Source organism: Cucumis sativus, chromosome 4, assembly GCF_000004075.3.
Source record: "Cucumis sativus cultivar 9930 chromosome 4, Cucumber_9930_V3, whole genome shotgun sequence".
Lineage (NCBI taxonomy): Eukaryota > Viridiplantae > Streptophyta > Magnoliopsida > Cucurbitales > Cucurbitaceae > Cucumis > Cucumis sativus.
Window position 1 is genome coordinate 8161508 of NC_026658.2, and position 12778 is coordinate 8174285.

Consider the following 12778-nt stretch of genomic DNA (forward strand, 5'->3'; position numbering starts at 1 on the left):
ATACTCATTTTTAAATAAATGGTAAAGAATCAATGCAATAAAACTGGTAATTCATTAATTATATTTGAAGTTAACTAATGATCATTATGGGTAATGTAATATAAATTTATTTTCTAATAATTTTATAATTAGTTAATCATTGATCCACTAGAATTTATTGATTATTTCATTGATTAATACATCATCATTATACGCATTTATCAAATTTATCCTATCAAGTTACTCAATTTACAAAAGCTAATGATTAATAATTTAATTAAAGTTATTATTTGATTGTTAAATAATTGTTTTTGAGATTATTTCCAAACATTCTTAATTTCCAACAATTTTATTCTCATCCCAATTGTAACAATCAAATTATTATTTGATTGTTAAATAGAGTCGTGCTCTCAAGCTTAATTTTTAAAAATTAAAACAAAAATTAAAAAATTAAAACTAAAATGCAAATGATTATCAAATTAAACCTCAAATAACTTAAATAACAACATAGGATAGCAATGAAGAAAATTATAAAACAAAGAGAAGATGGGTAATTTTGCTAAACAAAATGCAAACAAGGCAAGGATAGTGTCTCATTCTGAACCCAACAAAATTTCACACCTTACAAGAATTAGTCAGCGAACACACTATGAAAAGCGGAATTACTGATTTCATTTTGTAGTAATAAAGTTAAAAGAAAATATTTGAAAAAGGGGAATCATAACATACACTTTCACTATCACTACATTTCATGAGACAGAACAATCTTTAGTTGGCCAGCATAATGACCGATGTTCAGTTACTCAATTTTGCGTCTTTTCTTCGGTAGGTTCTTTGTTGATCCTCTCATTTGACTACCATTCGAATGCTTCTTTTGTTTCTGCAAATTGTAAAAAACAACATAACTGAGACACCATGGTTTTTCTGTGAGTTGAAACTCCAATCAAGTTCTCCATAATTTTAATATATCTTCAAAAGACTCCATAATTTGTCTAGAGTTCACATCATAATAAGTGCTACATCTCCAATGTTTAACGGTAGTAAATTGATTTTTTCCCCAAAACTTTTAACACTTCTAGTTACACTATACTGTAGAGAAGGGTTTTGCATTCTTTTTTAATAGTCATCCCAAACTCAATTTAAGTTCAAAGCTGAGTACCTTGCTTGACCTCTTTGCCTGTGATCCATTACTTTGTCGCGATTTGTTTTTCCTTCGACGATGTTCCTGCAGAGATTTAAAAGATTCATGAGTTATAAGATTCACCATGAATAAAGTACATCGTACAGGCTTTCAGTATCAGCCTGTATCACAATATTGATGAGTATTAACCGGTGGAAAAGCAGGAAGTCGAGGAGGTGACTCAGTCAAACTTTCAGGATTTTCAATCTCTCCACTGTTGTTGAGCATAATTTTCAGCCTGCCTTCATTCAGTAATTTCTCAGAACGAGCGTGTCTCTGCATCATTTTAGAAAAATAAACAGATGAAAAATGGGTCATTTTACGAGCCACCGCATAGAAAACTCTCTTAAATTTGGATAACAACTTTCTACGAGGAAACAAAAGTTAAACTAGTGCTTGTCATATATTAAACTATTGTGCCAAAGCTATGAACATGGTTTTTAAAGTAGATGCTTCAGTGACATGTTATCTAAAATTTATAGCATGGACAAAAGGCCTGGCAGACATGCCAGGGACATATTATTAACATATACATTTTAAAACTAGCGTTAAAAATTTGCGTAACTTGGTGATATTTTAGTATAAGAGAATAATCACAACTTTGAGATTCACTGTTAATATTCAATTAGGTAGGGATTCAATACTACGTATCACAAAGGATTGAATATGATAAATTGAAGGTAGATGGCGATTGGACTACCCACTTTTTCCAGTCATATCAACATCAGTGTACAGGTTTAATTACATGCAATCAGAAAATGCGAACTTAACTTTTGGGATTGGTTGCTCGAGCATGATGGTCATTGCATCCACATTAGTTACTAGACAAAATTTGTCTCGTATAGACCAATCAAATATTGTGTTAGATACCTAGATTAGTATAGGGCAGGGGTATAGGGGTAATTAGATATGTAGGCAGTTAGATGGTTATAAATAGAAAGTTGGGGAGGGAAGAAAGGGGAGATCATTTTTGTGGGTAGCTTTTCTGCGCTCTTCCTTGAGAGAGGATAGTCAGAGAGGGTACTACTTGTTCTTAGTTAATTTTTGTATTTTCATCTCAAAAGTGACATTCATCAATTCTTCCATGTAATAGTGAGGTTTGTATCAATTGAATAAGAAAACGTCTTACTGGTGTTCTATCAAATTGGTATCAGATCATCAAACCTGGGAAAACAGAAGGAAATGGCGAAGACGAAGAAAGATTTGAAGCAGTGGAACAAAAAATCTCTGGCATACGAGTAGAACTCCAAAAATTACCGACAATCGAAGAAACTTTGAGGTCCTTGACAAAGAGAATTGATCGGTTGGAGGTTCAAACGGAGGAAAACCAACAGCGGTTGTTAAAGTGCGTTGAAATGCTGAAGGAAGAATTGACAGTGAGTAGAAGAATCAAAGCATCGGCGAGTCATAAGCTGGTGATGAAGAGCACAGTCGAAGGAGGAAAAACGCCGACGAGTTTATGAAGCTGAAGGAAATTTTGGGTTATGGGCTAAAGTCAATCGGCCTTATTGGAGCCAAGAGTTTATGAAGCTGAGAGGAAAGTTTTCTTTCTCAAACTTGAAGAGCATATCATTGGGAATGGTTGGTAATTAGGAGAAGAAAAAAAGGTCAATTTTTTAATCATATTTGTAAGCACACCTTGAGGACAAGGTGTTTTTGAAGGCCCGGGTAATGTTAGATACCTAGATTAATATAGGGCAGGGGTATAAGGATAATTAGATATGTAGGCAGTTAGATGATTATAAATAGAAAGTTGGGGAGGGAAGAAATGGGAGGTCAGTTTTGTGGGTAGTTTTTCTGCACTCTTACTTGAGAGTGGGGATAGGCAGAGAGGGTAGTACTTGTTCTTAGTTCATTTCTATAATTTCATCACAATTGATATTCATCAATTCTTCTCTGTGATAGTAAGGTTTATATCAATTGAATAAGAACACATCTTATTGGTGTTCTATCATATTGATGGCGCCTAAAAAAATTATACACATCTTATTAAAAATTTAAAACTAAAAATTGCAAAATAATAATAAGTGAAAAGGAAGAGCAATTATTATATCTAATAACAAAACTGCAAAAAGCATTCAGTAGACTCCACAATCTAGAAAAACTTATAGATAAATAAAAGCTAACTAATTAGGCTTAATAAGAGAAAGTAATCACGCATGACGCATATACCTTGGATTTAAGATGAGCCTTCAATGTCTCCTCATTCAAACAGACAACTCTAGGGCATAACTTGCACTTAAAAACAGATTTGCATTTCAGGACGCACACTGGAGTATCAGCTGGTAATGATGCCTTTGTGGATAAAATATCTGAATGAAGGTCCAGTGTTCCCGAAGGGCATTCATCAGGCAACTGCATATCTGAAGGGATTTCATCAGGTACCTGAGTCCCAGTACGAGATTGAATTTCTTTTCCAACGTCAGGATCATCTTCGGTACTTGGACAACCTGAGATACAAAGAATAAAATGGATGTCAAACATCATAAACAAATGCATACTATGAAACCAAAATAAATCTTCAATTCAAAAGATATCATAATGTTTAAGAAATAACTTCAGTTGTTTTCTTGAAGAGGAGACCGCCTCTTTATTAATATTAATATAATAATAATGAGACAGAAGCTACTAGTACAAGAGAATTATACAATGAGCATGTAACCATGGATTAGGGATGCACCTGGACATCTCAACTTGGTGGAACCAAGCTAAAACCCATATCAAAGGAGTAATGTCCAAAGGCAAAACAAACACAAAAAAAGTCCAGAGAAACGCATGAGTGGAGAACTTTATTGGGATAGGATGAAAAAAGATATTAAGAATTATGTGGAGCAATGCAACATATGTCAAAGAAACAAAACGGAATCAACCTTACCAGCAGGGTTACTTCAACCTATTCCTATACCAGAACTCATGCTTGAAGATTGGTCCATGGATTTTGTGGAAGGACTACCAACGGCTGGAAATGTGAATGCAATAATGGTTGTGATGGATAGGCTAAGCAAATGTGCCTACTTTGTGACATTGAGACACCCCTTCTCGGCGAAACAAGTTGCTGAAGTCTTTATTGATAAAGTGATAAGGAAACATGGGGTACCAAAAATCCATCATGACCGAGACAAAAAATTTCTAAGTAACTTCTGGAAGGAACATTTTTCCCCTATGGGCACCTCCTTGAAGAGAAGCACAGCTTTCCATCCCCAAACAGATGGACAAACTGAGAGAGTTAACCGTTGCCTTGAGACTTACCTAACGTGTTACTACAATGAACAACCCACAAAATGGCACATGTTTATTCCGTAGGCTGAACTTTGGTATAACACCACCTTCCATGCTACCACAAAATCCACTCCTTTCCAACTTGTCTTTGGTAGACCTCCACCTCCACTGATTTCATATGGAGAAAGGAAATCACGGAATAATGAAGTTGAACAAATGCTCAAAGAAACGGATTTATCTCTGAATGCTCTAAAAGAAAATATGAACGTGGCTCAAAATAGAATGAAGAAATTTGTTGATCTAAAAAGAAGAGAGGTGCAGTTTGAGGTGGGAGATGCTGTCTATCTGAAATTGAAACCCTATAGGCAACGCTCTCTTGCAAGAAAGAGAAGTGAAAAGTTGGCACCGAAGTTCTATGGGCTGTATTAAATAATTGAAAAGATTGATGAAGTGGCATATCGTTTGAAGCTCCCTCTCGAAGCTGCCGTACATAATGTGTTTCACGTTTCTCAATTGAAAACGAAAGTTAGGGCAACAACAGCAAGCTCAACCAATAGCCCTAAACTGACCGAAGAGTTCGAATTGTAGCTCAACCCTGAAACAGTACTGGGAATTTGTTGGAGCAAGGAGCTTGGTGCCAATGAGTGGCTGATCAAATGAAAGAATCTACCAGAAACTGAAGCTACTTGGGAATCAGTTTATCTAATGAAACAGCAGTTCCCCAACTTCCACCTTGAGGACAAGGTGAATCTTGAAGCCAGGGGTGTTGTAAGGCCTCCTATTATCCATCAGTATAAAAGAAAGGGCAGGAAAGTAAATACACAGGAGGGGACAGAGCTGGAAGAGAGAAATAAAGAAAAGAATGATGTCTTTTAGGGAGGAGTCGTCAGCCACATAAAGGGCTGGGCTATTTTCTTTGTCTTTCTTGCTGAACTGGTTTGTATTTCTTACTGTTTCTTTACTTTGCTTTGGATCTCTTGTTGAACTTTCTGTTTATTGGAATATAAGTCTATCATAGAGTGCTGCCTCTGTTTCTATCATTTTGTTGGGATTGTTATTGTCTTTTGAGGAAAGAACCTAACAGAAGGAAACTCTTCAAAGAAAGTTGCTAACCCTTACTCTCGTCCTTCTTTAGGCAAATGCTTTCGCTGTGGCCAACAAGGGCACCTCTCCAACAAATGCCCTCAAAGAAAAATGCTAGCCATAAGTGATGACAACGAAGATGTTCAAGAAGAGCTGTTGGACAAGGAAGAAGATGCTGTTGTTTTATACACGGATGAAGATGAAAATTTATCTTGTGTTTTACAAAAGATTTTACTAAATCCCAAAACAAAATATCATCCCCAAAGACATATCCTTTTCAGAAGTAGTTGTACTGTCAATCGGAAAATTTGTCAAGTGATCACCAATAGAGGGAGTAGTGAAAACATAGTCACCAAAAAGCTTGTGGCCCAAGCTTAACCTCAAACATCCCCATATCGTAGTCCATAATAGGTTAGTTGGATACAAAAGGGAAACGAACCTAATCACTTAAATTTGTACCATTCCCCTCTCTATAGGTAATACACATATAAGGACCAAGTGATGTGCGATGTTTTAAAATGGATGTGTGCCATATCCTTCTAGGCCGCCCATGGCAATATGATAATCAAACCACCCATAACGGACAGAAGAGAATGCCTGTGAATTTTATCGGATGGAAAAAAGGATTGTGTTAGTTCTGATTGGCAACAATGAGATCCCAAAAACTACAACTACTTCCAAGAATAAGAATCTCTTTACTGTATGCCCTGGTAGTGAACTAACCTTCTTAAAAAAGGCTTTCGTGGTAAAAAAACTCAACCCTCAAAGTGAAAAACACAACACTTAGTCCATTAATAACCAATCTCTTTGAGAGAATTCCCACTTCTAACACAAAACCCATCCTCTTTACCTCCTTTACCTATTATTCAGCACCAAATTGATCTCAGATCAGGGAGTTCTTTACCCAATCTTCCACACTACCGAATGAGCCCATTCCTAGGCCTAATGACCAGTGTTTTAAAAAGCCCACTAAGGCGCACGCCTAGGCTCAAGGCACCCACTAAGGCGCACGCCTAGGCTCAAGGACCCACTTGGAGCTTATTTGTGAAGAAGCGAAGCGATTTCTGAAAAGCCCGGCTTAGGCGCGTGCCTCCCTTCAGGCGCGTCTAGGCTCAAGTCGCATTAGGCATGGGCTTTTTTTATAACTAATGGGCTGGGCTTTAATTATAAAAAAAAAATATTATTATATAGGTTTTTTAAACCTATTACGTGAAATTGAAGAAACAACCCTTCACCCTTCTCCTCCCACACGCAAATTTTCTTTAACGAACGACTCTTCATCTATTTCCGTTCCTTTTCGCTTCTGCTTCAAAGAAACTCTATCGCCGGCGCCGACCTTCAACAAATCTCTTCGGCAAGGTAAGGTCCACCGGCCACCCTTCTTCTTCACACAAAACGTCAAGATTTCTTCTTCTTCAACAAATCAATTTGGTGCTGCCATTACTCTGTTTTTTGGTGCAAAAACAGAGGAAAAGAGAAGATAAGGAAGCTTCCCAAAATCACCGGCCACCCTTCTTCTTCTTCACACAAAACGGAAAGGTTTCTTCTTCTTCAACAAATACCTTGACTTTTTTTTTTCTTTTTAACACAAATAGCATAAATACCTTTTGTTTTTTTTTCTTTTTAACACAGCTGCTGTTTTTTCTTTTAAAAAAAAACTAAAACAGCAGATTTAGCTAGCTTCTGTCTTTTTTTTCTTTTTAACACAGATGCTGTTTTTTCTCTAAAAAAAACTACAACAGCAGATTTAAATAGCAGCTGTTTTTTCTTATAAAATATTGATATTTTTTCTTTTTTTTGTTAATTTTAAAAAATAATTTGTGAATAATTATTTTGATAACTTAGATCATAGATGCTGATGAAAGTTCGAGAAAAGATCCGGCATGGAAATATGGTCAATTGCATAATGACCAAGATATAAATACGTTTTTCTGTGGATTTCGTTCAAAAGTAACAAAAGGAGGGGTATATAGAATGAAATAACACCTCGTTGGTGATTATAGAAATGTCATCGCCTGTACAAAATGTCCAGATCACGTGAAGGAAGAAATTAAAGAGTACATGTCCAAGAAAAAAGAGATTAAAGAACAAAAAAATCTGATTCTGGACATTGATGTAGAAGATTACGGTATCGAGGATGAAGATGAAGGGAGTGTTAGTGTAAACAATAGAGCAACACCAAGTGGCCCGAGCTTGAAGAAGCCAAGGCAAAAGGGTCCAATGGATGCCTTTTTTACTCCCAACCCAGAAACCGTGGTTCAAAATAGAAAGGACAAAGGAAAACAAACTTCGTTGAATGTGGCATACAAGAAGGAAATGAGAGAGCACACCATCCAAAGAATTGATCGATGGTTTTATGATGCAGGAGTGCCTTTGAATGCTTGCACATATGATAGTTTTGCCCCTATGATTGAGTCAATTGGGCAATTCGATCTTGGATTGAAACCACCATCTTATCATGAGTTAAGAGTTCCATGTTTGAAGAAGGAATTAGAAGCAACAAATGAGTTGATGAGTAGCCATAAGGCAGAGTGGGCCAAGGTTGGATGAACTGTTATGGCTGATGGATGGACCGATAGAAGAAATAGGACATTAATTAACTTTTTAGTTAACAGTCCTAAAGGCACCATGTTTATTGAGTCCATCAATGCTTCATCTTATGTGAAAGATGGAAAGAAGATGTTCGAGTTACTTGACAATTTTGTAGACCGTATTGGAGAAGCAAATGTTGTACAAGTAGTTACAGATAGTGCCTCAGCAAATGTGATGGCAGGTAAGAATATAGGAGGCTATGGATAGAGCTAAGGAAGCTATTGCTAAATCCTTCAATAATAATGAAGAAAAATACAAGGACATTTTCACCATAATTGAGAAAAGAAGGGAGCTTCAGTTGCATCGTCCTCTGCATGCAGCGGAGTTCATCCCTGATGGCTCCAATTCATTCAAAGATTTGACTTCATCATCAAACACACATCGGGTAAGGCAAATGAAGTAGTTGACGCCCTAAGTAGAAAAAGTAACTTCTTACCCTCCTTCGTGGAAAAATCATTGCATTCGTTCCCTTCCTAACTCTTATGGAAATGATCCTAATTTAGAAGATATTTGGTATAGATATTCCAATCACTTCACTTGCAAAGACTTTCATATCTTAGATCGTTTTCTCTTCAAAAGGAATCTTCTCTGCATTCCTCACACATCATTAAGACAAGCCCTTTTAAAAGAAAAACATGTCAGTGGATTAGCGGGCCACTTTGGACAAGACTAAACATTTTTAACTCTTTCCTCAAAAAAAATCTGGCCCCAATTAAGAAAGGATGTAAATAACTTTGTTAAGAGATGTTTCATATGTAAAACCTCAAAAAGCTTCTCTCAAAATACCAGCTTATATTCTCCTTTACCTATACCTACTTCTATTTAGGAAGACTTATCGATGGATTTTGTACTAGCAACCTCAAACTCAAAGAGATTTTTTTACTCAATTTTGGTAGTCAATTGTTTCAGTAAAATGGCACATTTTCCACCTTGTAAAAAAACTAATGATGCTCTTAAAGTTGCTAACATTTTTTTTATCGTGAGATTGTTAATACTCCATGGTATGCTTAAGTCTATTATTTCAGATAGAGACGTAAAGTTTATGAGCTTCTTTTGGCATTCCCAATGGAAGAAGTTTGGAACCAATCTCCTCTTTAGCACTTCAAGCCATCCTCAGATGGCCAAACAGAAGTCACCAACCGCACTCTTGGAAACCTCATGTGTTGCTTAAGCGGAGACAAACCAAAGCAATGGGATCTCTCCTTAGCTCAAGCCAAGTACGCGTTCAATCATATGTGCAACAAATCAACAGGGAAGTCACCATTCGAAATAGTTTACATCCTCTTATCTCATTTAACTATGGATCTCTCTAATTACCCTTCTTCTATTGATCTCAATGCCAAGGCTACTACTATGGCTGAAAGAGTTCAACAACTTCACAATGAACTATGAAGTAACTCATCACCTAGAAGAAGTCAACCGAAAATATAAAAAAGCAGCAGATACAAAAAGAAAGCCCATGGAGTTTCAAATAGGTACTTAATAATAGTATTCCCAGCTGGAACTTACTCCAAATTGGCAAACAAATGCACACATCCATTAGCAATGTTGGAGAAAATAGGCCCTAGTGCTTACAAAATAGACCTTCCATCTTCATTGCGGATTAGTCCTACATTCAACCGACTTAACTCCATATCACACACCAGATGGATTCCAACTCGCTACATAAAACTCAGGGTCAAGTTTAATCTTAGGAGGGTGGATTTGATGTAATATCTTTTAAGGATCTTCCTGATTTCTCGAATAAACTTACGCTAGATCAAGTGTTCTTGTCAGATTCTCGTCTGGTTCTTTAAGTTTATGACTTTTCTTTTAACTTCTTTTTACCCTTGGTAAAAAGTATGTAACGTTTTACCCACCAGCGTGTAAAAACACCTTAGTTACTAATCCTTCTGTAAAAGGCTATAAATAAGGCAGTAATGAGCCATTTGAATTCATTAATAATATTGAAGAATTTTCTTTGAGTTTTGTGTGCACCACAATGTCAACTGTTGACTAGAAGAAGCAACACTTTATTCAAAGCAATAATGATTTAATAGACAAGAAAGAAAAACCTGACGAGTCAACATCAACTTCATTAACAGAGCTATCCTCGCTTTCATACCCTGAAATGAGAAAATATTGATAAATAGTCGATAATTAATTAATACAAGTGTGTGCATCACTTGTAGCAGTGCATCTGTGCAAGCCTGCGTTAAATTTGTCTTGCATAGTAGTCATGTAGAATATTCTTCTCCAATTAAAGAATCTAGAAATATGAACTAAATGTTATCTTCAATATACTTAGCTATACTAGAAATTATATGTTTACCTTTCATTTGCTGTAGGCAGGAGGATAAAATAAACAGACAGCAATGCAGAACAATAAATTTTCTGACTAGAACATTCTAAATAGATTAGTATGTATGATAGGTACAAAAACTAAAACTAGTACAGAACTACAGAAAATATAGAGATATGCATAAGTCTCCTAATAAGTGTGAAATTGAGCTTATTAGCATTCCATGAGAAATTATGGTATAAAGATGTAAAACCAGATGAGGTAGAGCAGGATTCATCATCATCTTCTTGAACTTCTACATCATCTTGTGATTCTTCTACATATGCATCTGGTTCAGAGTCAGATGATGACACGGATGAATCTGAAGCATTGTCGTTATCCCCATGTTCAAGCCTGTAGAATCTCCTCTTTATCATTTCTAGTCTTTTAGTGAAACTGAGGCAGAAACAACAATTAATCATAACGTATACCACATGTATCTCTGGCTTAAATACAGAGGATCACTTTGGAGGAATCATTTACATTGACTCAATAATAGAAATGACTTAAATTCTCTTTTACTGCATTAGCAAACTTTTGTCAAGAAAAAGATGAAAGAATACAGGGGGCAGACAATTTTACATGGAAAGTAAATAAATCAACATATCATGCAATGCCCACTGGCCACTCAAGCTCACTCGACAGCCATGTTTACCCCTCACAAAGCTATATGATACCAATTCCTTTGAGATACAACTACACGTCGCTGCTTATATTCACCGCCTCTCAACATTATTTATATCACTCAACATTCAATGCTGCACCTACTCAAGGCCTCCTGTGCAGCGCCCCTTGACTAGTTTTATTCAAGGTATCTAATGACTTGACTACATATTGTCCTTCTTCGTCGAGAACACAAATACGTGTCCATCTAGATTCCTTACACAGACCCTCGGCCATTTTTATCCAGGGCATCAATGGTCCTCTAAATCCAACAACGAGTTATCACACCTCAATCATTTTATTGGAGACAAAAACTGATACTCACCCAACTTTCCTTCGAAAATGTCCAAGGTTCTCTTAACCTCTTTCTCACATAATTTCACCAAAATGCATAAATCCATCAGCATGATTCTAAGTCATGCTCTCATCATATGCCATATACTTATCCACACATTTCCAACATTAAACCTTAATTTGAACACTCCAAATTAGTCTCGAACTACAAGCGGAGAGCTTCCAAGCGTTATAAACTAATTTACAGCAATTAAAACGAGTTAGAAAAAGGGCTTAAAGCTTATAGTTAGCAACACCACGTTACCAAAAAGCCAAAAAAAACCCGTGTGTCGGTTGTTCGAAAGAGTCCGAAACTAATCTAAATTTACAAACAATTGTTAGGGACTGATATAAACACCTTAAAACGAGTTTGAAAGGGTTTTAAAACGGGATTTTTATCTTCTGCCAAAAAGCTCCCAGACCTCAGTGTCTAGCGTTCAGATAATCTTAACCCTGCATAATTGCAGCCGTCAGGGAGTAGGAAATTCAACAGTAAAGTCAATTTAGCAAAGTGCCAAACCTCGTCGGAATGAGGAAAATGTATGGTCGCCGAAAGCTGCACCGCCCGTGGAAGGTCTGGACGTGAAGAGGAAAAAGAAAAGGGAAGGAGCGTTACGGCTGAATCGTGTGGGTCCGAACTGCTGGAGCACAGCATCCACGAGGTGCTGCCGTTCAAAGGGGAGGAGACAGTAAACACCGGGTTTAGGGTTTAGGCTTGAGTGCCTCTTCTCTTTTACTCACGAACAAAAATTTTGGAAATTTGCCATATTTTTTGGCGGGGCTAAATTATAAAATACCCTCAACTTTGCAATTCTTTCGTTTCAACAGTATTCTCAAACTTTAAAGATGTGTTCAAAAATCGTTTATACTTGGTTTTGAATTAAAATCTGTTTCAAAAATGTCCTTCCACTTAAAACAGTGTTTGAAAAACTATTCTCAACTCAAATCGTTAATATCTCGTTACGAAAAATAATTGAAAACATTTCTATCGTCAGTATAATGATAAATTTATTTGAAATTGTTAATATCTTGTCGATAAATGTAGGTTCCCTTATATTTAGATAATCTATTCTCAATAAATCACAATGCACAGTAGTAAGATAAATGAAGTATTTCTCCAATCCACAAAATGTTCCCTTTTGTTAACACAAATTAAAACAACTAAGGCAACCACTTGCAAAATCAGCATTTTGATAGATCATCTCTTTTTCAAACAACAACAATGCAATGATATCTACAATATTTGAAACCATATAACAAATATTGTTAATTTCATAAAACCTAACAACTTTAAATAAATTTATACTAACCAGATAGAGACATTTTTTTTTTTTTGGTTTTTTAACGAGATATTAACCATTTTAGTTCAAATACAAAAGGTAGATTTATTTTTCACTTGTTTATGTTCA

General features: G+C 36.1%; 1 protein-coding gene across 2 annotated transcripts; it reads right to left on the reverse strand.

The window, feature by feature from the left end:
- Positions 1-507: 507 nt before the first annotated feature.
- Positions 508-12155, reverse strand: LOC101216062. Of its 2 annotated transcripts, XM_031884344.1 has the most exons (8): positions 11890-12155; positions 11728-11822; positions 10588-10769; positions 10108-10158; positions 3332-3609; positions 1310-1435; positions 1139-1204; positions 508-859 (listed from the first exon to the last, which is right to left on the reverse strand). In XM_031884344.1, exons 3-8 carry the CDS (start codon positions 10748-10750, stop codon positions 779-781), a joined length of 765 nt encoding a protein of 254 aa, XP_031740204.1. In that variant the 5' UTR covers positions 10751-10769; positions 11728-11822; positions 11890-12155; the 3' UTR covers positions 508-778. The 2 variants fall into 2 exon arrangements, with proteins under 2 accessions (XP_031740204.1, XP_004137254.1); XM_004137206.3 differs by lacking the exon at positions 11728-11822 and having other exon boundaries at positions 11890-12153.
- Positions 12156-12778: the final 623 nt, after the last annotated feature.